This window comes from Crassostrea angulata, chromosome 7 (assembly GCF_025612915.1).
Source record: "Crassostrea angulata isolate pt1a10 chromosome 7, ASM2561291v2, whole genome shotgun sequence".
In the NCBI taxonomy this organism is placed as follows: Eukaryota; Metazoa; Mollusca; class Bivalvia; order Ostreida; family Ostreidae; genus Magallana; species Magallana angulata.
The window spans coordinates 41,848,994-41,875,854 of NC_069117.1; the positions used below are offsets into that span (position 1 = coordinate 41,848,994).

At 34.2% G+C, this 26,861-nt stretch overlaps 2 protein-coding genes across 2 annotated transcripts; one reads left to right on the top strand and one right to left on the bottom strand.

The window, feature by feature from the left end:
* Positions 1–1,073: 1,073 nt before the first annotated feature.
* On the top strand, positions 1,074–3,272 carry LOC128191345 (uncharacterized protein K02A2.6-like). Its single transcript, XM_052863417.1, has one exon. The coding sequence runs from the start codon at positions 1,074–1,076 to the stop codon at positions 3,270–3,272; it is 2,199 nt and encodes a 732-aa protein (XP_052719377.1).
* An 8,398-nt stretch (positions 3,273–11,670) lies between these two features.
* LOC128156296 (heat shock 70 kDa protein 12A-like) lies at positions 11,671–21,804 on the bottom strand. The gene is made up of 5 exons (XM_052818376.1): positions 21,714–21,804; positions 17,863–18,166; positions 14,593–14,811; positions 14,320–14,470; positions 11,671–12,746 (listed from the first exon to the last, which is right to left on the bottom strand). The coding sequence occupies exons 2-5, from the start codon at positions 18,157–18,159 to the stop codon at positions 11,677–11,679; spliced, it is 1,737 nt and encodes a 578-aa protein (XP_052674336.1). The 5' UTR covers positions 18,160–18,166; positions 21,714–21,804; the 3' UTR covers positions 11,671–11,676.
* Between the last annotated feature and the right edge of the window lie 5,057 nt (positions 21,805–26,861).

Below are 26,861 nucleotides of genomic sequence, written 5' to 3' on the forward strand. Positions count from 1 at the left end.
GCTTGTAAGACCTTTTCTGTCAATGTGCAACGTATTCACGCGTTTAAAAATTCAACATGAAAACGCGTCCACGCCCAATTGGTGATATCCAGTTGACATCATTCTTTTCTGACAGGTCGACTTATGGATCTGACAATTTGACATAACTGTTTAGATAAGATAAGATAAGATGATAAGATGTTTTATTTGGTACTTAAAGGCCATTGCCCACTGTACATCTAGGCATCATATTAATATGCAACATAAACATGTTATATACATAATGCATATACATACAAAATTTGTAACAATACTGTATTGTTTTGACATAGATTGTCATAGAGTTAACATTTTACATAACTGTTTACAAGATGACATAATTTTTTACAAGTCGATATTACATAAATAGTGTTTGTAACACTTAAATGGTGGTTTATTATAAATGTGTAAAGCATGAATAAAACAATATCTATATACATGTACACGTATAAGGTAAGTTTTGATATTATTACTTATTAGGTTTGTTACTGACTGTGTACAGAAATTTGTGGGGTCGGTAAAGTCCATAGAAGGCGAGGCGGAGCCGAGCCTTCTATGGACTTTACCGATCCCACAAATTTCTTTACACAGTCATTAACAAACCTAATAAGTGTTTTGTTTTGTCGAGGACCTAAAGTTTGATATGTAAACAAACAGAAGATAATACATAATATTAAAATTCATAGCTTAATTCTAAAATTTTGTTTACCTTTCTCGTCAGTCGTCTGTGCAAACCTCGATGCCATTGTGTCATGTCTCATTCGTTTTCTATGTTGAATCAGCTGTTTGTGTACCATGTGACCTTTATGTGTACTGATGTGTATGACGTCACGTTTTCTGTGTTCTTGAATAAATGTTAGAAATGGACGCACGTGTTTACTTGTGCTCGTTTAAACATAGTGTCAGAAGCGGCTCTTCAGTGAAATTAAACCCACAGTTACTATAACAGAGCTAGCGGAAACGTAATCATGCCTCTGTTCAACCCCCCTGAAAGTTTTAACTTCAGCAACCCAACGGAATGGCTCGACTGGAGAGAATGATTTTCGCGCTTCAGAATGGCGTCGAAATTGTACAAGGACAACCCGGAGGTCCAGATCAGCGCCCTCATCTACGCAATGGGTAAGGAGGCTGAACACATTTTTAAGTCCTTCCAATTTGCTGATGAAGATGATAAGAAGAATTTCGAAAAAGTATTTGAGAAATTTGACGAGTACTTCGTTCCAAAGATAAATACTATTCACGAGCGAGCCAGATTTCATCAGCGTGCACAACAACCTGGTGAGTCAGTAGAAACTTTTGTTAGAACTCTCCACGAAATTTCTGAACATTGTGACTTTCCTGACAAGAAAGAGCAAATTCGAGATAGATTGGTGATTGGTATTTTGGACAAAGAACTCTCAGAAAAATTAAAGCTCAGATCAGATCTGATACTGGAGAAAGCAGTCGAAACTGCGCGGCAATCAGAAATGGTGAAATCACAGATCAAGGACCAGAGTGTGTCAGCTACAAACGTGGAGGCAGTTCGCAAGCACAGCGCTACAGGTCAGAGTCCGCAGAGCAAGAACAGCCGAGGCAGAGGTCGAGGTCGTGGACACAGATACACACAGAGCCGTGGCAGAGGTAACCATCACAGGAGACAAGGTCAAGGGAAATGCAACAAGTGTAACCTACACCATGCAAGGGACAATTGTTTTGCTAGAGGCAAACAGTGCAGACGGTGTCACCAATATGATCACTTCGCCGTGTGTTGTAACCAGAATAGCATAGCAGAAATAGTAAAATCCGAGCCGGAAGAACCATATGAGGAAACAGGATTTCTTGGATCTGTCACAACCTGTGATGACGATGAAGCAGTGTGGAAAATAAATCTGAAAATCTGTGGAAAAACTGTAACATTTAAGATAGACTCAGGAACGGACACCTCAGTTATGGGTGAACCAACTTACCATGCACTCCAAAACCGACCAAAACTGGAATCTGCAAACACAGCTTTATTCGGACCAGGAGGACGTATCAACTGTCTTGGAGTATTTACAGCTGAGACCAGCTGCAAGGGCAAAAACTTTGTATTTCCAATCCATGTAATCAAAGGAACAAGTAATCTGTTAGGACGATCAGCTGCATACAAGTTTGGATTAATTCAGAAAATTGACAGTATTGAACCAAGTTTGTTTGGAAGTTTTGGACTTGTAAAGTGTGAACCTGTTAGAATCACACTAACTGAAGGTGCAAAGCCATACTGTCTAACTACTGCTCGTCGTATTGCATTCCCATTGATGCCAAAGGTAGAAGCGGAATTGAACAGATTAGAAAAGGAGGGCATCATCGAAAAAGTGGAGAAACCAACGGATTGGTGTGCTCCTATGGTGCCAGTGTTAAAGAAGAATGGAAATGTGAGGATTTGTGTAGATCTCAAGAAGCTTAATGAAGCCGTGAAAAGAGAACATTTCATGCTTCCAAATCTTGATGATATTTCTCCGAGATTAGCAGGATCAACGTTGTTTTCCAAACTCGACGCACCAAGTGGATTTTATCAGATTCCTTTGCATCCAGACAGCTGCGAATTGACAACATTCATAACCCCGATGGGACGTTACTGCTTTAGACGAGTACCATTTGGAATTACATCCGCCCCAGAAATCTTCCAGCGCAAAATGACTGATTTACTGCGTGGAATTGAGGGAGTGGAAGTTATCATTGACGACATCCTGATTCACGGGAAAACACGCAAGGAACATGACAGGAGGCTTGACACAGTGTTGCGCAGAATTCAGGATTCAGGACTGAAATTGAACCGGGAAAAATGTGAATTCCGTAAGATTGAGATAGAATACTTTGGACACAACATTTCATCTGAAGGTATCCAACCAAGTAGCAGCCGAGTTGATGCCATTAGACAGATTGAAACTCCGACCAACCTTACCGAACTACGCAGATTCATTGGTATGGTGAACTACCTAGGACGATTCATTCCTGATTTAACCTCAGTAATCAGCCCAATGACAGACCTACTGAAATCCGGAAATGCCTGGTTGTGGGACCAAGCTCAAGCTAATGCATTCAGTCGTGTTAAGGAATTACTTACCTGTGCTCCAGTGTTGACATTCTATGCTCCACAGAAGCCTATTGTCGTTAGTGCAGATGCTAGTAGCTATGGCTTAGGGGCAGCACTCTTTCAGATGGAAGGAGACAAATACAAGCCAGTGGCATATTGTTCACGAAAACTAACACGTGTTTACTTGGTGCTCGTTTAAACAGCCATATTGTAGGATCATAATATTACGTCACGGGCAAAGGGGGGGGGGGTCACTCTAAATACTTTGGGGCTTAAAAATCAAAGGTATGGTTGAACATTTGTGTAAAAAATCAGCTTAAATAACGTTACGTCCGCCATGTTGCCGTATAAATTTTGACACTCAAGAAATTTATAAGGCAATCACGTGACGCTATTCATCCAATGACGTTGAGACATTCCAGTCCGAGGCAAAACAAATAAATATATAATGTAATTATTCTTATTTAATTAAAGCTTAATATAATTAGCTAAGTTGTCGTATTGTTCATTTTTTTTCATCAGTCACCTTTTTTACAAGACATTTGAAAACGTCTGATTAACAGTTTAAATACGATAATTTTCCAATAATGTCATCTTTGGATTAAATTTGCGTGCTTAAGATGTACAGTGCAATGGTACTAATAACATTCTAGACGGACTCAGCAAAAAACGGAGTCAAAGGAAGTGAATGTCTGCAAGCAATTTAGACTCCGTTTTGGGAGTCTACGCATGCGCACTTGTACATAATATGGCGATTTTTCGATGAAAACATGGAGTCCACAAGAAATCATCCCGCATATTACCGCATGCGTTGGCAGACTTCTAACATGTTTTAAAAGACCCAGGATATAATTTATTATCGATCGTATTTGCACGAAATAGGGGTTTATTTGCACTTAAGAAAGTTATTTATCTACGAAGTTGGACGTTTGGATGATGCTTTAAAAGTGATATTTTGTGTTTTTCATGGAATTTTATCGTTATTAAAAAGTAAATTGCTTTAAGGTGGCTCTATACACCCACAGTTTATTCCAATTTTCAATAGCAGACCAAAAAACATATACTTATCAAATATTAAAATGACGATAGGGATACTATAGGTAATTTTAAAGAATTTTTTAATGTTTTTTCGTGTTTTTGTAAAATATTTTTTAAAAAGACAGCTATCAACAAATTGAGAGAAATTATTTTGTCATATGATGGATATTTCCTTCGGACACATAAAAAAAAATATAACACTTCTTAACATTCAAAAATGTTATTATTGCAATTTTTTTTAGTATTTCCCCAAATCATAATTTTTCATATTTTCTTACTCTGTTGACAAATCTTCTGAAAAAGTTGCTTGATGTTATAAGAAAATGTATTTTAATAAATGTGACATAAAAAATTGAATGATAAACAATGCAAATAAACACAAATTTTTTTTTAAATTTTATTTGGTATGAAAGATCCTCATGTAAGGGTTATCGTTCCTAAGTCCCAAGGCCCAAACAACTTGGGGACTTTTCATTTCTGAGTTGAAGAAAATTTCCTAAATATAATGTTGGAATGATAAATACATACATATTTCATTATAGACTTTGCCCTGTATAAGTGAATAAATTCGTTTTAATGCAAAACTAAGTTAAATAAAAAAAGGGGAACATTGACTAGGCTAATAGGATTTATGTATCCCAACCTGAGAGAAATTCAAAGCAACCCTCTCATCCCCGTTAGGTGTCGATATTAATGTGCATTAAAGTATATTATAATTGAAATATTTTCACCTGTTTAGAATTTCCTTTCACGGTATTCAACCCAAAAATACGTTTTAGAAATTTTTGGAAAGTTAAAAAATTTATTGTTCTCAACGGGAATCGAACTCATGACCTACTGGTTTGTAGTGAACCCACTAAACCACTGCGCTACGGTGTAACATATCGATGATGCTAAAGAAACTTTTTAAAAATTTATACTTGATTTTATTGTTTATTTCGATAAATAATACCACACAACGTGAAGGTGTCACATACCACATTACTTGTAAGTAATGAATTTTCCAATTATCAAATTAAATCTATCCATTTAACAAATTTTTCAAAATAGCGGTTCCCATACAATTCACCTCAGTTTAAATCAGCCAGTACCGGAAATGCATGTTTCCAGATTTACTTTTTGCGTACTGCGTCATCAAAAAGTGGTGTATAGAGCCAACTTAAATTCACTTTGTTCATATTGTATTACCTTTTAAAATCGCCAAACATACAAATTGATAAGTGCGTAAACGAAAAGAGTTTCGATTACTAACAAAAACTGGCTGCTCTAGCGATGATTAAAAACGTCTTACTTGTATAAGAAAAATAAGGTTGATTGTTTAAAAGCCTAGAAAATTAAACAAATTGTCACTCTAGAAACAATAACTGTTTAAATTTAACATAAAATTATCATCAAAACAATTATAATCGCTCGCGGCGTTTCCGATGTTTGGAAATCAGGTTAAATGCATATTATTCAATTTAATTGAACAATTTAGCCTGAAAATGATTTGAATAAGACTAAACTTTTAAAACAAACAATATAAATAATCATATCCAAGAGTTTCATTTATTTCAAAACAGTTATTTTTGTGCGCTATCAAAGTTATGGGTGATTTTTGAATCGGCTCTTGAAGCGAGCGAGTCCTTGTTATCATAGTCGTTTCTGCGAAAATTTTGCACTACATTATTCATGCGCTAAAGAAAATAGTGGATGCATTACCAGCCTTTGTTTGCGTGATTGTCAATTCGAAATGGTTAAACAATCTAATCTTTATATACACATATATTTTTAAAGTTTTTCTTGATGTTTAAAGAATAAAACAAATCAAAGTAGTTTTTGTTCAATCGCTGCCCATGAATTCGACAACTTATACGGGGCAAACCTTGTTTCATATTTATGAACGTAACTATTTGAGAAGTTCCGAATGGAGATGTGCGTAAAACTATTTTTAGAAAAACCCAGTGAACTCTGCTGTTATCCAATCGCAACTTCTCAGCCCTTTGCGACAGGCTCGGAAAAACACCTCGAATGTATTACCTAGGCGTCCATGACAACCCCCCTTTTTATAAAAACTTGATATAAATTGAACACATTTTCCTATCTGTTGAGATGTGAGTTATACTTCATTAAAGTAAACGATATACTCTAAAATATAACATAAGTGACATACAAGACTGTCTAGCCAATATTTATTTTAATGGGAAGCAACTCCATTCTGTAACAAATTCCAACATCAGGTAATGTAAATACATTCGAGGTGTTTTTCCGAGCCTGTCTGAAAGGCCCGAGTAGTTGCGATTGGCTGTTATCGTATCCTTGGAGTGGATTTTGAACTTTATGTAAATTGTACCTGGATGTTATTCTATGCCGCTCCTGGTCTGAAAAAAAGTCGAATGGACGACCTCCGGGAACTACAAACCTACAGCTATGTAAATTGTCATGTGCTAAAGTCATTTAGTTAAAAAATATAAAAATGTGATAGTGTACCTAATGTACCCACTGTTCGGCATGTTAGTTGCATAACAAGATGTTTTCCCTTGCGTAATATTGATATCGGACAGAACGGACGTCAAATATCATGTCATTGAGAGCCGGGAAGAGGGGATATCGCAAAAAGGTTCGATAAATCCGGTAATTTGAATTTATCCGGACTGTTTATTTAGAATTCTGTAGAGTAACTATTGCCAATACACTTAAGGTGCGTACAGTCGCAACTTCTTGGGCCTTTCCTGCAAGCTCGGAAAAACACCTCGAATGTATTAACTAGGCGTCCATGACAACCCCCTTTTTAGATACAACACATTTTACGATCTGTTGAGATGTAAGCTAGACTTCAAGAAAGTAAATGATATACCCTAAAATATAACACAGAACGACTTATAAGGCTGTCTAGCTAATGTAAATACTTTTCGAGGTGTTTTTCCAAGCCTGTCGGAAAGGCCCGAGAAGTTGCGATTGGCTGTTATCGTATCCTCGGAGTGGATTTTGAGCATAAACGTGAAATGATAGTCTAATGTGTGATATAATGCAAATAGTTCTAACTTATTTTTGTCTACGTGTATATCGTACGATATGTGTATCGCTCGCGCATATTATACAGGCATTGAAGTCTGGCAGGCATTGTCAGTCTATCATTGAAATATCAACAGAACGTGTTAAATCAAAGTACTGAAAGTACTGACATGAGTTGATGATTCAGGAATCAGACATTTATTGACCCTTTTCTGCTCTCAACAAGCAGAATTTGAAATAAATCATGATTTAAGTATATAAGTATTTTATTATCCCTGGCTAATACATATCAAAGATAAAATAAATCACCAATCGTGAAAGATCATTTCTTAAAATAAATAATAGTTGAGGAGGATATCTAAATATTATTATCATATAATATGATAAAGGTTGTCTCCTATAGGTGACGTCTGCCACAATGAGCTTTGTCATCTTTGTTTACCTATGTTTAATTTTTTTTTTATCAAAGACAAATAGAAATTTTAAGTATTACTAACAATGTAATAATAAAATTCCATAAAAATATTGACAACATGTTCAGAGCGAGTCGTCTCTTAAGCCCTTCTGGCCTTTGAGTTTTCATTTAGAATAATAATCTTTCGTAATATAAGTTAATAGTTATGACCATATGACATACATATGACACATAAACGTTCAGAAATGTTTTTGAAAGATTTAAATTAAATTTTGTCGTGTTTTTTGCCAATTTTAGAGATATATTTAGAACTAAGGGGCATAACTCATACGTTGTTTACATTAGAAACGTCATTTTACCGCAATGCATGATGGAGCCAAAGACTCTATTTTGGGAGTCCCGTCTAGACTGAATAAACGCTCATTCTTATTAATCGAGAAAAAAACGTAGCATGGGGTGGGGAAGGGGTATCGGGCACTTCCCCCTACTTTTTCTCGCATCAAACAGTTTTCTTTAATATTCATATAAAAATACAGAAGGGATAAACTCTCAATATTACCATGTCCATAGAATCTAGATAAAAAAGGAATAAAAGTAAGTACGAAATTAAAAAAAAAATTGTCATCTAGATTTGTTTAATAACTAAAGATGGTACTATCTATTTTTAATTTTATAGTTGTAAACTAAAGGGATTTTCAAATAACGCTATCATAGCAAGGGTTATACTGAAATTTGTAAACATTTCTTCATATTAAACAATCCACTCCAGAAGTGCGTTTTACAAAAGAACTTACGACTTACAACCAAATTAATGAATGCAAATTAATCACCAACTAATCAATGATTTAATCTTATGGCTGGAAAATACAATTATGGGAATTGAAATATTTGTAAACAAATGGTTTTTGGTCAGTTTTGATCTTTAAAGATCATTTTATGAGGATGTAAATATTTACGACTTTGTCGTAAGTTCTTTTGTAAAATGCAGCCCAGATTTTATAGTATATGGTGAACTTCAGGTACGTAGCATGGGGTGGGGAAGGGGTATCGGGCACTTCCCCCCTACTTTTTCTCGCATCAAACAGTTTTCTTTAATATTCATATAAAAATTTAATTATCTTGGCGTTGGCCTACTCCCCCTCCTTCACTTTTTTGGGAACTGTAAAAAATTGAGGGAATGAAGTTAAAGGAACACTACGCTACCCCCACCCCCTCCCTTTTTTACGGATTATAATTTTTAAGCTATATAGGAAAACTGCCTTTTTTCTCTTTATTTGCTTGTTGAGATTTTTTGGGTGAGTCTGCCCCCCCCCCCCCCCCCCCTTCCCACGTTTAAAACGATCATACGCCCCTGAACTTTGAATTTATTCTTTAAATAACAATTCAAATCCAAACACGCGTATGTGTATTGTTGTTAGTATACAAACGCCAACAGTAGCTCTCGTGTATATACGGCCAGTTGAATGACAGCAGGTGTAATATAGCCTCCCGATATGTATTAGGGGTATCCCAAATTGGAGAGGGGACGGGATGGGATATACGATACACCTTGTTGTTAATTAGGAATATCTCTCTCTCTCTCTCTCTCTCTCTCTCTCTCTCTCTCTCTCTCTCTCTCTCTCTCTCTCTCTCTCTCTCTCTCTCTCTCTCTCTCTTTAATTACAGTTTATATACACACATTAGACACACATTGCTGACATTTGAAACTTGAAATATACAGCAGATATTTTTTTTAATTTCAGTATTTGGATGGATAGTATACAGTCATATCTGTGAGGTATTCCTATAGCTTGAATGTGTTGTCCTTAAATTAAAGAAACTTTCAAAATCTCGTCATCTCTATATTAGGAAACAGTAAATACTTTTTTACTATTTGTACACAGTAATTCATTACGGTTAAGTTTTAATAAACCTTTAAACTTTATCAAAATCTTAGTTTCCTTTATGTAAGCACTAAGAAAAATTATAAGTTGTATAAATTATGAATTGATACAATAAATACCTTGTAAGAGGTGTTGATGTACAAAATCGCCGGACCCACGGTGAAACAGTATTAAAGCTTGCCGGGTTTTATAATAATAGAAATGATCTGATTCGATAATACTTATCAATGAGAACATCGGCCAATGGAAGAGTAAAGAAAGTGTTCAGCAACTCAATCCACCTGCGCACAAGAACAAGCGTACCTTGATTCATAATTATATTTTGTATGATAAATAATTGATTAATTCTAAATCTGCCGACATACTCCCCTGCTTTGAATTTTATCGTCCCGATCAAAATACACACAAACTAATCAACATAATTATATATACATTGTAAATCAGATGTATACGTATGTCATATTCAAAGTCTATGATTCTTAATTAAAATTATGTGCGTGATGGGTTTTCATACGTACTCGAATGGGTTTCGGGTCACGTGGTCAGGTAATATAAATAGTAGGACCATGCGGTGGCGTGGCACTCTAAGCTCGCTCGCTAGTAGTAGTAGTTAAAATGGCTGCAGATGACATGGAAAGTGTTGATTTTTGGCTGACAGATGGTTGTTTAATATGTGTGTTTGTTAATCAATAAAATAACGCTAGCGAGCAGCGTACCTGTGTAGTACTTGTTGGTTTTATTCATTTAGCACTTAATTGTTTTATATTCGGACGAACGTAGTGAGGGATAATATAATCCTACATAACATTTCCCGGTTTGCCGATCTTTTCTTTTGTGTACTTACTCTATACAAAGGAGTGTTTAGAGTAGTGCGTATAGAAGCCTAATTCTCGGGTAAGCTCATCTTCCCGTTTGGAGCACATTATACCGACTTCGGTCTTAATTTTGATAAGGCAATGTTCAATAAAACTTATTTTTTCTCTCTCAGAAGTTTATCCTCTTCAGATTAGGCGCCATACTTAATCAATATTTTGAATAAAAAACTTGTTGGAATTTTTTTTTTTTTTTGATTTTTTAAATTTAAACTCTAAAGTGAACTTTGAAGTATTTTCATTGCAATATTTTGTCATTTTCATAATTTTTTTTCATTTATTTGTTCAACTGGAATTACCAGTTTCTCATCTACATTATTCATCATTTGCAAATAAATTAATTTTCAATTCAACACTTGATCTTTGTTCATTTATTTTTGCTTACTCTGTGTAACTGAACTATTCAGCAACTACAGACAAGTAGTAGTCATCCCCTACCCGACTGTCCCAGGAGCAGGATTTATCCCCCTCTTGGGATTGCAGTCTTATTACACAACTGTCGCCTCCAAAACAGAACTACTTTTTATTACACTGAATATTTTTATTTAAAAAAAACAATTACTGCTTTTCAAATATATGACGAGCCGTATGCACATAATTCATGTAACGATTCGTTTAAATCAACTTTTTGCACCTATAATAATTATTACAAATCAAAGTAATTTTTAACCGCTGATAAAATATTGTGCGCAAACATAATCGTAAATTCGATGTAATATATCTAAAATCATAGATTGTAAGGAAACCTATCTACAGTATGAATACATTAAGCTGCTTGGTCCGATTTTTTAGTTATAACATTATTAAATAATTTTCCATACAAACGAATTATCTTAGAAAGTTATGGCTTTTCTCCTAATTTTCTCATAATTACACCAGCAGAATTGGTCTCCTTCCAAAGTTATGACCTTTAATAATAGCGGTGTCAAAGTTGTAATACAACCATACCGGTCACGACGTCAGGAGCGAATTTTAACATGAGGTGAAATAACACGATACCCTTTTTGTCATTTGTTTTGTTAACAAATTTTGTACATGTATTTTTTAAATTGAAATTTGGCTTAATTAACCGGGAAAACTACTGTAATGTCTATTATTATAGCTTAACCATCGTTTAAAGCATACACGAAATTTGACATAAAATCGGACCAAGCAGCTTTAAAAATATCCAATCTTTATATGATACGAACAATTTAATAATAGCTTTCGTTATCGTATAAATTTTTTTATTGACAGCATATATATATATATATATATATATATATATATATATATATATATATATATATATATATATATATATATATATATATATATATATATATATAGTATAATAACTGTGCATTACAGTAAAGTGTAAAAAACGTACAGTCAGGCAATACTAGAGGACCCTTATTCAAATCATCCAAGAAAATCAACTGTAGTAGACACAACACTTTTAGGGTTATCTCGATCTACAGCTGTAACAGCAATTTCAGTTCCACTGAACACCATGTGGACATTGGCTCCTCTATTTATTCCTTTTGAAATATCTGGCATGTCAATAGTCAATTTGCCCAAATGCGTGCAACCCTCATCTGTTGTATATGTTGGTTCTTTCTTGTTTGAAGTGAATACATGAAATGTAATAATCTTTTGGTCTGGAGCTATGACCCTGTAATTTTGCTTCACTTGTGGTTCTCCTACTTTTACCGCTTGACCCACGCGGACATGGATATTGAATATGTCGTTGCAACGCTCAACATCATTTTCTACAAATTTTTTCGAAAGCGGATGAATAGCATCATTAAATATTTCCGACACTCTAACGCCGTATGTATACTTGCAAACTCGTGCAGAAATTGTTTTGGGCTCGTGTCCATACAATACAGCCCCCTTTAGAACTGCCAACCCTGCATCTTGTGGTACGATAACTTTTTTATCTTTGAATGCTTCTTTTATAGCCACCTGTAACATAGGTGATTCAGCAAATCCTCCTACCAGTAGAATAGATGGCACATCTTTTACTGTGGAATGTCTGAATAACTGTTTTATATGGTCAACTATTTTCTTACAGCTTTCATCAAAGAGAGCCTTGCTTAGTTCTGCATCCATTCGTAGCTTATCGCCAATCCAGGTCAGCTTGTTTTTGTATTTAGATTTTGACGTGATAGCTGTTTTGGTATCACTTCCCGGATATGTGATGCGAAATGTCTCTAGCAAGTTGATCGGAACTTTAAATGTTACTTTTTCTGAAAGTTGAGGAGTTATGGTCCTCTTCTTTACTTCAAACTCCCTCAGAAATTCAAGAAAATCATATTTATGCATAGAACTGAATGCTTCCATAACATTATTTCCTACAATATCAGCCAAGAGGCTTGTGAATGCTGCATCTACCTTGGTTCCTCCCCAGTCACCACCGTTGGCTTTGTGCAGTTCTTTTAATGTTCCATTTTCCTGAACTTCATGGACAGTAATATCAATTGTTCCACCTATATATATATATATATATAAATATATATATATATATATATATATATATATATATATATATATATATATATATATATATATATATATATATATATATATATATATATATATATATATATATATATTGTTTTGCGATGGTATATGATTTTATTTAACGAATTGTGTGTTTTCTATTCCCGAGTGTTCGCGAGGGGATAGTAAACATACAATGAGTTGGATAAAAATCATATACGATCGCAAGTAAGTAGAGATTAATTTTATTACATGTTTACCACGTCTTTTGTTAAACTGCGATCTTTTCCATAAACATCATAGTTGTAAGCCGCACAAGACATTTACTACGAGATGCCAACAACTTTACCAATGCAAAAACTTCCAAACCAAACAAAAAGACTTGTACAATGTATTTCATTTTAACATATCATTCTTATCAATTGAAAAGGAAATGTATATAATAAAGTTAACTGCTTCACAATTATAACTCTATCGACTTTTCAGATTCTTTATTTTTGGAGTTTTCAAATTTAAGTCAGTCATCCGACTTGAAGCTACGCCGTGTTTATTTATGACGTCATTTGACGTAAGAATACACAATGATTGTAATATGAAAAATCCCACGTGATTTTTGTTTTTATCTACAAACGTGTGTTGTATACAAGCCGTTTCAGAAACTTTTGCTTTATTAACGGGCGATGATTTATCAACTTTTTTCGGACTGAAAACAAAAAAGTCCCTCGCGTCAACGCTTGAGTGACTTAGTATTTAAAGATTTTCCTAGTATATATTCCACATCACTATTATTTTTATTACCAAAAATTGATTTGAAATTATTTGGTCGAAGATTTAAATTTCAAAATGAAGAAAAAACCCAAAGGTGTGTTGTTAAGTGTTGTTAATAAAACTGCAAATCACGTTAGCTATTTAGGATCATGACGAAGCGATGAAAACGGAACGCACTGGTTGCGTTTCTATACACAATAACATAATCAATGCATACTGTGAATTTTATTTTACCATCGATAAGAAGCCTTATTCAATAGTTTTAAACTCCAAATCATAAGTATTTGTTTTATTAAACATTAACAACTGTTTCTCGTTCAATTCAAACAATTGAGCATTCGCAACTTTGTGCAAGTCAACATTTTTACTTTATTTTCAAATCTTCAGTATATCCATTTTAGTGATAAAGCTCTAAGAGGAAAAACTATATTAAATATAATTTCAACGTCTATTTCAATGAAACTTTACATGAAAACAGCTATATTTATCTCCGAAATGATGTATTAAATTGCGCATGGTCACAATAATCCCATAACACAACGTTGCATCATCGATTAAACAAAAATCGTATGCGATAAATAGAACATCTATAACTGTGTGATTTTATTTTTGCTTTTTCCAGATCGTTGAATTGGTTAATTCGCCAGCATGACTTGCGAATATATACACCATTTTAACTCATTTGGATAAAGCAAATATAAAATCACACAATATTCATGTAGATATCCTCTATGTTAGACATTTACATATAAAAGATATTCAGATAACAGTGTTAGAAATGGCTGTGTTTACCTCCCGCATCAACAACCATGTATTTTGCTCCAGATTTGAAGACCCCAAATGTAAAATTTTCGTTATCCTTCTGAACTGGTTGGTGCATGCAATACAGAGAAGCAGCCTCCGGTTCGAGGGCAATCATCAACTTGTCAGCACAGATTCCAACCTAATGAAATTTTATTATTATATTTACTATTATATTGGATAAATCTGTATCACAAATTAAATTTCAAACTGACCCATTTAATAAGTATGATTCATTAGCTAAGAGTTTTTAACAAGGTCAACCTTTTCTGCTGCTTCTCTCATGAATTGTTTTGACGAATCGGTCCAGATGGCTGGTACCGTCAACACCCACATGATATCAGACTGCTCTATGTCAGTCAACTGCTTTTTGCACGTGGTCAACATGTGGTCTTTTAGATAGCCAATTGCAGAAGAAAATACTTTCATTGCTTCCATTCTTTTTCCTTTGTCATCTTCAAGAAGTGTTTTTCTCGTCAATCCCTTTCAAATGAAAATAAAATAGCGACTTTCTGTGAAGAATTTACGTTTTGTCTTTATTAAATAAACATTTCTTTTTGCTCCACACTCTTATATTCAAATCTACGGAGCGTAAATTGTTTGGGTCGTTCGAAGACTGAAGGCTAAAACCGCATCATTGAATTTTGATCCGAAGAAGATTCAAAATTAACAAACAATTGGCACTGTGGCTGTGTTTCTTAGTCATTATGAAATTCCATTTTTTGACACTGAATTTCATGTATCCTATTCGAGAATATAAACCTCTTAAGTTGAAGATCCACTTCGATTTTTACAATGAATACGCAATTTTGATTTAAATTAAATTTAATTTAATTTTAATAAGCTGTATTTAGAATATCAGCCTCTAAAGTTGTATTAAAGGTTTGTTTCAATTTGGTATGGTTCAGAACGAATTCTTAATAAATAAGATTTTTCTTGCGGGCAAACATTCCAGTACGTGTTCTCTGGTGAAAATACAGGAGAGCGTTAATGGTATTTGTTGAGGCTTGTACCATTTTATATAATGATTGTGTAAGTAAGCTCCCGATGATTTTTTAGAAATTAATTGAGACAAATTTTCAAACCAATCTCGTGCTAGAGTTGAAGAACTTAACGACCGGATTAATGACAGGCGGGCAGACATTCTGTTCACACAAGGAAGGATTGTACAACATTTATCAGCGCAAAGGACAGCTAACGACTGAGGAAATTGCTTCTCCAGAGAAAGACCAATTTTTAACCGACCAATCTTTCTAATTTACTTCCTTCGAAGGTCTTCTCCAAACAGTCTGTTTAAATCTTTATGAACGTCTGTTTGGTGTTGAGTAAACCTAGACATTTGTAGGGATGGCAATCGATTGCAGAATTGCTAATCGGTTAATTGCGATTCGCTTCGACCGATTAACTGGTTACTCATCAAAATGCGCAAATTTTTATTCATAATTATTTTTACTAATTGTTAATGATAACACAAAAAAGCACGATAGGAATATTCTATTTATGTGTGAATTTATATATATATGTAATTTCAAAATTATATCTCATTATCATTATTCAAAAACAAATCTATAATGACAAGCAAACAGTCATGAATTAGTTCCTTGATCCCCTGTTGCAATACCGTAGTCAGTTCGTCTTCTCAAAACAAAGTCTGCTCACGACAAGTTAAAGCTGACATGAATTCATAAAAGCATTTGGTCGCCATATTAGTTTCGATCGCTCCTCTACAGCCACTGGGGTATATATACCGGTTGAGAAAGTTACGGTCGGTTGCTTTTCGATCGAGGCATTCACGTTGCATGGACTTCTAAATGCATGAACTACACATTGTGCATGTAGTAAAATGTAATAATAAAGAAAACAACAATCAATGAAATACAAAATATATTTATTCTTTGAAAGGATGTCCAAGGTATCTGTATTATTTTGCACAGACAGTGATGCCTTACTTCGCATGCACATCGAACACGTGTGTCGTTCATACAGAGTGTATAACGTCTGAATCGTCTTGAAAACCCCGGCGACACTACATCCAACACAGTAGATAAATGGTAGTAAATCCAAGAAAGTAACAACGTTTCTATCTGTTCCTACAAAAACTCCCCGTTTATAAAATCCATGCGATAATTGACATTGCTCGATCTGCCACAGTGTGTGGTTTGCGCATGTGCGATGTTTTAACATATACAGGAAAACGGTCTACAATTATCGAGGAATTTCTGAAGTATCTGCGCCTGGATTTCAATCTGTCTTGTTTCGTCATTTATTGGATATATCTTGCCAGTGAAGTCATATTATTTTGTTCAAAACGCGTTTTTACAAGTCTTTTCGTCCAAGGTAACGTGTTCGGGTGTATGAAATTCCTGAATGCGCTGAAGCTTGACGAGGGCTCTCGGTCTTATATAGGGCGTGTGTAGCGATGAGCAGAACAATAGAAATCGACAACTAATACGGCGGTAGTCGGAGATAAAAGGGAAGTAATGCGTATTTATGAATTCATGTCAGCTTTAAATATCTCCGTTTGAAATAAGTTTTGAATTGTATAATGTAACAAGTACTGATCATGAATGTACCTGCTTAGACATTAGCATTTATTATGCAATTAATTCATATCGTATTGAATGAAACAAATAAAAGTAACACATCAACTTTTTACTTTGAACATCCTTTTAACTCCCTATCAACTTCCAATCAGTATAACCGATAACGGTAAAATATTCCGGACTGCTCACAATGACGTCATGCGACAATCAAAAGACCTTAATTCAGCGTATTTCTGTCGTAACAACTGGCCGAAATTGGGGCAAATTTTCCCGAATCACTTTATGTGGCACCGGTCTGATATTCGGAAGAGACGTCCGCCAAAAATTTTCAGTCTCGACGAATCTCGCTGAGATTACAATAATGATAGTTGTAATGGTATACTTAACAGTGTTGTTAGTATCATTCATTAATGATTTATGAAAAGCTGAACAGACAAGTCTCAACAGTCATTATAATGAACACTTACTAAACAATTTTCCTCTAGCTCTGGTTGTCCAACAGTCTCCAATTTAACTTGATTAGATAAAGTATCGAAAGACAAAACATCAAATCTAATATGAAATAGCGTAAACATATACAATTATTTTTTTTTATTTCACTAACCGGTGACAGATTTTGTAACAGTTTACCATCGTTCCGACCGAGTAATCGGTTTACCGGTTAGAGATTGTCATCGCAACATATTTGTTAAGAGATCCTTTTTATTTTAGTCGCATTTAGTATGAAAGCGGTCCCTATCGATGGAAATAAGCAAAAGCAGCCTTTATTCAAATAAATGTCATTCACAATGACTCCAAAAAATAAATAATATTCTGTCATTAGACACACAAATATAATGAAATAACTCTTATTACATGTATATATGTAAAGTAACATGATCGTGTATGTAGTCAACTAAATAAAATTTTACATTAAGAATAAATATGATTCTTTCTATACATAAGTGTTTCACTTAGTTAAACTCATCATTTGTTCCGATGAAATACTTACCATTTTGCTGTACAACATCATTTTGAATCTTTTGAAGAAGTACCAATCATGGTGCTGGTCATCGAGGGCTAAGTTAGAATACTTTTCTTCAGCTTCATAGCCAAATGAATGGAATTTTTGTGTTGAATCAAAGAGAATGCACGTCGACGTTTTCAACGATACCAAATTGCCGACACCTGCTGTCCATGTATTGGCTGATATCTTTAAAGGGTCTCTGTTGTAGTCATGAAGAAATGAAAAGGCATAACCAGAGAAGGTTGTACCAAAGTCTATCGCTGCCACCAGGAGACTCGGCATTATCTGTCTATAGATGTAAATAAATCACGAACAAAAATACATCTACTTGAATATATTAATTTAGGCAAAATATTACTTATAAATATATTAGAACACGAAAGTTATCGATAAATGTTGTTAATTTTTAACAGAGGGTCGTCAGGAGAGTTGCAGCTTTTTTTCTTTCATATGTCTTCTTGCTAGTTGTCTTAAAACAGGCATGTAGCATCAAAGGGGGGTGGGGCAGGGCCACTGCAGCAGCTATTTTCTAAAATTTACATAATTATAAAAAATGAAATGATCATTGAGTTGCCCCCCCCCCCCCTTTTTGTGAGTCTGTAAAAAACTGGAATTAATATATTGAAATAGAGAATGAAATTGAAGTTAAAGATATACTACGCCAGCCCCCTCCGCTAATTATGATTTTGAAGATTTTTGAAAGTTCCCCCCCCCCCTTTTTATTTTGCTTGTGAAGATGTTTTGAATGAGTCTGGCCCTCCAACTTTCCAAAATGATGCTAAGTGCCTGTCAAAGGACGGGAATGGAAAATTAAAGATCACGATTCGAATTTACACGGAAAAAATATTGTCCATTGTATTAACTATCCTGTCTTAACTGCGGAAAAAGTTCTACTTTTAATTGGATTGGAACATTTCTTTTGTCTTTCTTTGGTACAAAAACCCTCTAAAAATGAATAAGCCTTTTAATGCGATATATTATCGATTTTAAATTACATTTTTCTTGGTGTGTTTAGGGACCTTAGAATCATGTAACAGTCATGAAATATAAGTTCATCAAGGTTTGTTGACTTTTTAATTTATTATATAAATATATTTGCTTTGAATATTATTACTGCGTTCGTTTGTGAGGTTTAACATATATGTATCCAACCTCGTGATATTTGTAATTTTTTTGCAAGTGCAACTGATACTGGTTAAACAGTTATAAACTTTAACGTCATTTAAAAAATAATTATGAAAGATTGATTCAAAAATAATTTGGAAACAATATTTAGTTATAGAATTACACATTGATTTAATTTAACTGAATATGATACATGTCAGTCTTGGGATATACCTATTCAGTTGGAAGAGGTGTAATTTTCACTGAGGTATTTAAAATTTTACCGTCAGTTGTCAAGTTCTAAGTGTACATAACAGCCCACATTTCATTGTTATGTAAAGAAAGCTCGTGCCATGTTTGTTGAATCTCTTAATAAAAGCTTTGTTTTCCTTATAATGTTGTTTCTGCAAGTTTATAATGAACATAACTAAACAGTTTTTAATGCTGTCACTTCTTATTTTGTTATAAATTGAGTATTTTTTATTCACCAACTTAGTTAAAACAAAATCATGGCACAAACCTTGTTTATATAATACAGAATTGTGAAATTTTCATTAAGTGTATAACTTGACAACTTGCGTGAAAATTTTAGTACACTCATTAAAATATAATAATATAAAATTAAGATAAAATTAAAGCTGCTTGGTCCGATTTTATATAAAATTTTATGCACGCTTTTAAACGATGGCTATGCTTAGTATATGTATAATAATAGACATTGCAGTAGTTTTACCCGTCCAATACATATGGGATAAAAGTGTGAAAATACGTACAAAATTTGCTAACAAAACAAACGACATTAAAAGGTACCGCGTTATTTCGCCTCATGTTAAATTCACCCCTGACGACGAGACGGATATGGTTGTACATGTATTACGACTTTGACATCGCTTTAAATAAAGGTCGAAATGATCAGACAAATTACAAATAAACATGTGTACGTTTTGTTCGTTAATATTTCCAAAGTCTGCTATCTTTACCATCGATGCATAGCATGCGGGTTGAATAACCCCAATCATTCGGGGGACGAAACCAAGCGGTTTCCTTTTGTAAACATTCCCGTGATGCATTTTGGTTTGTTTTTTCGTTTGCCCAAAGAGAAATTATTTCTATTTACTTTGAATATTTCTAACTTTGAAAGGAGACTGATTCTGCTGGTGTAAATAGGAGAAAGCCCATAACTTTCTAAGATAAATGATTTGTATGGAAAAAATTTGATAATGTAATTACAAAAAAATCGGACCAAGCAGCTTTAAGAAAAATCGTCTCAACCATACCTAATTGACAAAAACAAATAATTTATAAAAATAATCCCTTTTCAAATCATATGGTTATGTCTGTCGTTGTAGTCTAGTCAGTAGACCAGAAGTTTTATTGTTTTCTTTAAATAATAAGGTAACTATATCATATAGAAAGCGACCTTTAAAACTAGCACGCACATGTCTTACGTCTCAAGTACTTGTTATTTTTTTTAATCCGCATTATGTTTACAAAAGCTAAAATAATCTTTATAAACAAATTAGGAAGGGTATAATTTTATTTAAATAGGTGATCGGAGGATAGTTAAAAGTATCCTCAACGTGATAAATTGCAATCTTTCTTTGTACGGGTTTCAATGCTATATACGACATTTTTATTCCTTTAATTCTGACACATCATTTGGACTCTGCTGAACTACTTTTGCCACTGGCAACTGATTCTGCAGGATGTAAATGCTCTTCTTTAGTCACGTGACATAAATGACTTCAGTCAAAGTTTAATGTTCTTGTTGAAGGCATTTCAAAGCAATTCAAGAGGAAGAATACTAGTAACTGATTCTATCAGGGTGAAATGAAAGCTAACTTGCCCTCCAATTAACATCATTTTTGTTAGTTTGTTATATTTATATGTATATTTTTTTTATGAAATCTTCATTTGTAGAATCTTCTTTTACATTTTATAAATTCATTCAGCCTGATTGAATTGAATTTCCATTTTTGCACTCAAGAGAGGAACAAATAATCGGGTATTGGCTGCGGTTTTGAAAAGACTCTGATTTAATGTGACGATCGAATTTTTAAATTGGATTTACAGACTTTGGTTTTCAAAAACCTAAGATATGTCATTATATAAATATCTCTGTGAAGTGCTTTTTGTGACGAGTATGTTTATATTCATAGTTATTTGGTATATCTCTTAGTACTCAACAGTCATAGATACATAATAGTCATTATAATGTATGTTGCTTTTAAGCACTTTTAAAAAAATATTAACGTTTCATATGATATATCAGATATGTAAAAAAAATCGCGTAAAAATTCGATATGTGGTAAATCATTGGTTTGTATGACACCATGTCTCTTAAAAGTGTAATCTTGGTGCAAAACATCATTACATTGCAATGTTATTCTGATCTGTTACTTTATGCAGTTGGCTCTATTTCTTCTTTCACAAAAAAACAAACTTTCACATATTATTCAATTTACTGTCTTTTTTAATCCGTGTTTACGAAACTATGATTGAATTTTTAAATTAAAAATAACAAATTGAACGTAAGAAACGAGACATTAAGATGGATCATTGCCTAATTTACACAAGGTACGATTATTCTTTATGCATCTCTTTAAAACATATGTCGAAGTGTAGTTATGTTAAAGTCTTCCTTTCAAAGCGGGTTAGCCATGCGTCTAAATTTCAAGTTATTCTAAAACCAAGTACATGGCAAAAAAGTAATTTAAAAAATCATATTATACCTGAAAGTGATTCCTTTGTCATTGAAAGAAACCACTCAAAAATGTCGATCCTGATTTCTCGTATGCTTGGTATGTATAAGTTTCGTTACGCGGCAGACAAGTCTGTTCAAGATAAGGTTAACAATTGGAAAATGTTAAATTTAGCGCAACTTACAAGGAATGAAACGAAAGTACATAAGATAAGTTATGTCGATAAGCCTTAAAATAGCCTGTTAATAAAAGATATATTACACTCGCAAATTTACCCATAGAAAGTTAAGGTTTTATTCATTTTATTATTTTCTGCTTTCGTTTTATTTCTAGTGTGTATATCTTATTTCACTTTGCAATACCTTGTTTGATTGGCTCAACAAATTAATCAATATATAGCGTATAACTTGCCTGCATCACATTATTATATTACGCGTGTGCAAATCGGATCAAATCGCTTGACGCAACATTTAAATCCATGTCATTCTATAAAATAATGTGTTATATTTTCTGAATTCGGTTGTCGAAAATTAAAAGATAAGGAATAATATCAATTCCTACCTGGTTATTACTTGGAACAGTTAACGCTTTCTTATAAAATGCTTTGTGGTTTATGAAGCATTAACTGCACCAAGTAATGTTATATCGTTTTAGTGTGTAAAATGTATCAAAGCCACTATACTCTGTCATTAAGGTCTTCCGTTGGAAACGGAAGACCTTATTGTTTTTGCTTTGTTTCTTTTCCTCTATTATTAAGGTCTTCCGTTTCCAACGGAAGACCTTATTGTTATTGCTTTGTTTCTTTTTCACTATTATTAAGGTCTTCCGTTTCCAACGGAAGACCTTATTGTTATTGCTTTGATTCTTTTCCTCTATTATTATTAAGGTCTTCCGTTTCCAACGGAAGACCTTATTGTTATTGCTTTGTTTCTTTTTCACTATTATTTTTATTGTTTTTTTTTTTCTGTCACGTTTTCTCAAAAATGCTTCATCTAATTTTCATGAAATTTTCAGATCTTATTCATGACAAAATTTGTAAGAAAAATACACGGGCTTTTTTTGATCGTCACTTCCGGTACCGAGATATTAAAGATTTTACGTTTTTGCTTGTTCACGATTTTTCTCAAAAAGTATTTACGATAGAACCTTCAAATTTTCAGAGAAGGTAGAGAGTGAACGGCCGCAGTGCCCTTTGCATATCCGAACGTCCGCCGTCACTGCCGGTCGTCACCGGAAGGAAATGAAAAACCTTAATTTTTCAAATTTTTAGATTTGAATTTTTTTTTATGTTTTTATTCGATAGAGACGCTTAAAACACTTCAGAATACGAAATTCGTGTTAAAATCGATCCAGGCATTCTCGAGATTTTGAGTTCAAAAGTTCTGAAGCGAGAGTCCGCGTAGCTCAGTCGTTAGAGAGTTGGACTTGTGCCCAGGCGACCCGGGTTCCATCCCCGAGTGCCGATTATTTGTTCTTCCCTAATTTTGTTTTATTTAACGATTTTACCTTTAAAATGATGGTTTTTATTGTTTTCCGTTTTATTTTTATCATAAATAAAAATAATAACAGCTTTTTTAGTACAAATATAGAGCTCGTTATTGTCAGCAGTTCGCATCGCCGCCATCAAAGACATGCCGCCGAAGCACCCCTGCAATACGACCGCATTAGAGTTCACTGGGTCGCTTTGCCGGCATCAAAGAAATGCCGCCATCTCAATGACTGTATGCACACAACATTTAGCAATGCACCAACGTTATTCTACATGGCTTTAAAAGGAGGACTGATTAGTATTTGTTCACATATATAGATACACGCTTGCATGTATGCATGCGTTTATTGACATACGTTGCTGATATACTGATTCCCTAAACACTATTAAAAACTAGAAAATCTCTCTCTCTCTCTCTCTCTCTCTCTCTCTCTCTCTCTCTAAAGTACATAAGAACTAAGTACAGGTAACATGCAGTAAATTGGATAGAGGCTAAATGTACATTGGCGTCAAAAAATTATACATGTATTTATTTCAAGTTACGGGATAATGTCTATGGATTCAAATAATTTGAAATTCATTGTTTAATGATTGTCTTCTTACTGATTGGAAATCAACGCTAAAAAGTCATTTTTATTAATGATGGTGTACTTTTTCCTTTTTTGTGCATGTCTATATACTGATACAAATCTGTTGCCTGTCTGGGATTAAGAAAAACCTCCCAAGTTTATACTCGTAACTATACAAACGAACGGGTGACTGCGACAAGATTTGAAAACTGACCACCCGTTTATGAATGTTTGAGCCTAAAAATAAACAGATGTAAAAAAAAAAGAAATCAATAGTTACATCTTTCAAACAACGCTTATACATTGTTTTTAACATATGTATTTTATTTAATACCACATATTGCAATATGTGATATTTAGAATTTAATTTTCTACGTTTAATATAGAAGTCACCGACCGACCCCCTCCCCCCTCCAAATTCATAAAATCATTTAGTTTTTAGGGCCCGATTTTACTTGATCTTTGATCTTCGACCTTTAATTTCAACTAATTACCATTCTAGATTACTGTACTAATTACCAGACCAATTTGTTCATTATTAACAGAGTTAAACGGCGCTTGTTGCCTATACGTGGAAATTAAATTTACACACTGTACACGCACCGACCCCCCGACCCCCCCCCCCACCTTCCTATTCACAAAATCATTTAGTTTTTCTGGCCTTATTTTACTGGATCTTTCATCTTGAGCCTTTATTTTCAACCTAATTCAATTCTAGATTACTGTACTAATGACCAGACATATTCGTTCATTTTTAAGAGAGTTATAAATTTTTTGGCATTTGAGTTTCGATTGGCGTGCTTGACATGACTGTAGAAAAAAACCTTGGACCCCATTCTTATTGTCTGCCAAATATGCAGCGGATTGAGCAATTTAGAAGAAATTCCTGAGATCAAACGGCGAGTATAGCCTGTACGGAGACTTAAAATTTACACAGTACAAGGGATGTAAGCAGCCGCGTTATATTTCTGTTGCATGTATATTTCTTGTTTTCCATTTTGTCTGTATCTACGATAGCGTGTGAACTACTTATGAATGTTAGAACTGTGGAAATTACTATCATCAAATTTTTACGAATAAATGTACGTGTTACTGATTTCGTTATTTCTACATTTATAAAGATTTTGTCAATCAAATCAAACAGTCAAACATAATAGAAAACGACACGAAAAAAAATCTCAACACTGAAATACATCGGTAAAATGCATCAGTCATTGTTTTAGGACTTCCCCTAATTGTTGTTAACCGCATCCGAGATCCACACCTCAAAATTCTATTTTCGATTTATTTAAGACGAAAATCAAGCTCGGGTCTTTTCAACCCCCTCCAGACACAAACACGCATCAATATTTCAAATGACCTCGCACTGTTACCAAACCTGAATAGTCAGACATCTTACACGTTGTTTTTCATTTCATACAAAAACTCAGCTCCTCTTCCGGGCGAAAACGCCCCAAATTCAAAGACAAATTCGGGAATTATTTCGCGTCAGCCATGTTTTGAGATACCTGCAAAGGTTGTGTGTTCGAATCTCGCCGGAGCCAAGATTTGCTCTTTCTCTCTATTACTTTCTCTCCGTTTTTTTTCTTTTTCTAACTAAAATATTCAACATAAAAGGGTTGTTGGACTGTAGTACAAGTCGAAAAACACTCTTCAATTAAGATTTATTTATTATTAGGGTCTTCCGTCTTCAGCGGAACACCCTTCTATTCTTATTGTTATTAGGGTCTTCCGTTTACAAAGGAAGACGCTCTTTTTTTCTTTGGTTTCTTTTTATTACAGGTCATTAGACCTGTTATTAGGTCAAAAGATCTCTTATTTAATATGATATAAAATGGGGCTGGTCCTTCAAATTAGGAATCCAACGGGGTGTATAATCCTTCATCCATCGCTCTTTTAGATCACATCTGCATTTCTTGATATGTTTCGTTGATGAAGATAAAAGGCAAGGTCATTTCCTCTTCTAAAAATCGGACGGAAGACCTCCTCGTTGCTCGCAACGAGATCGTGTCTAGTTATTATTATTTTTTTTTTTCTGTCACGTTTTCTCAAAAACGCTTCAGCCGATTTTCGTGAAACTTTCAGATCTTATTCATGACAAAATTTGTAAGAAAATTACACGAGATTTTTTTGGTCGTCACTTCCGGTACCGAGATATTAAAGATTTTATGTTTTTGCTTGTTCACAATTTTTCTCAAAAAGTATTCAAGATAGGTCTTTCAAAATTTCAGAGAAGGTAGAGAGTGAACGGCCGCAGTGCCCTTCGCATATCCGAACGTCCGCCGTCACTTCCGGTCGTCACCGGAAGGAAATGAAAAACCTTAATTTTTTAACTTTTTGGATTTGAATTTTTTTTAGTTTTTCATTCGATAGAGACGCTCTCAAAACTTCAGAATATGAAATTCGTTTTAAAATCAATTCACGCATTCTTGAGATTTTGGACTCCAAAGTTCTGAAGCGAGGGTCCGCGTAGCTCAGTCGTTAGAGTGGAGGACTTGTGCCCAGGCGACCCGGGTTCAGTCCCTGAGTGCCGAATCTTTTTTCTCTCTCATTTGTGTTTTGATTAATGGGTTTATCTTTAAAATGATGGATTTGAATGTTTTCCGTTTTATTTTTGTCATAAATAAAAAAAGATAGGGGCTTTTTTTAGTACAAATATAGAGCTCTTTTCTGTCAGCAGCTCTCTAAATTACGACGCTCGTCGCATCGCCGACATCAAAGACATGCCGCCGAAGTGCCTCTGCAGTTCGACCGCATTAGAGTTCGCTGGGTCGCTTTGCCGGCATCAAAGAAATGCCGCCATCTCAATGACTGTATGCACACAACATTTAGCAATGCACCCACGTTATTCTACTCGGCTTAAAAAGGAGGACTGCTTAGTATTTAATCCCATATATAGATACACACATGCATGTATACATGCGTTTATTGACCTAGGTTGCTTATATATTGATTTCCTGAACATTATAAAACGTTATGTAATCTCTCTCTCTCTCTCTCTCTCTCTCTCTCTCTCTCTCTCTCTCTCTCTCTCTCCATCAAGTACAAATGTTTTAGCATTTGAATAAGAACTAGTACAGGTAACGTGGAGTAAATTGGATAGAAGCTAAATGTACATTG

What these genes read in the sequence shown, in the direction of transcription:
- LOC128191345 (XM_052863417.1), top strand. Translation starts at nt 1,074, where the DNA reads ATGGCGTCGAAATTGTACAAGGACAACCCGGAGGTCCAGATCAGCGCC.
- LOC128156296 (XM_052818376.1), bottom strand. Translation starts at nt 18,159, where the DNA reads ATGCCGAGTCTCCTGGTGGCAGCGATAGACTTTGGTACAACCTTCTCT. An exon ending in TGAGAGAAGCAGCAGAAAAG is followed by an intron (nt 14,471 to 14,592) that starts GTTGACCTTGTT and finishes AAATTTCATTAG; the next exon opens with GTTGGAATCTGTGCTGACAA. An exon ending in CATGGTTGTTGATGCGGGAG is followed by an intron (nt 12,747 to 14,319) that starts GTAAACACAGCC and finishes ATATATATATAG; the next exon opens with GTGGAACAATTGATATTACT.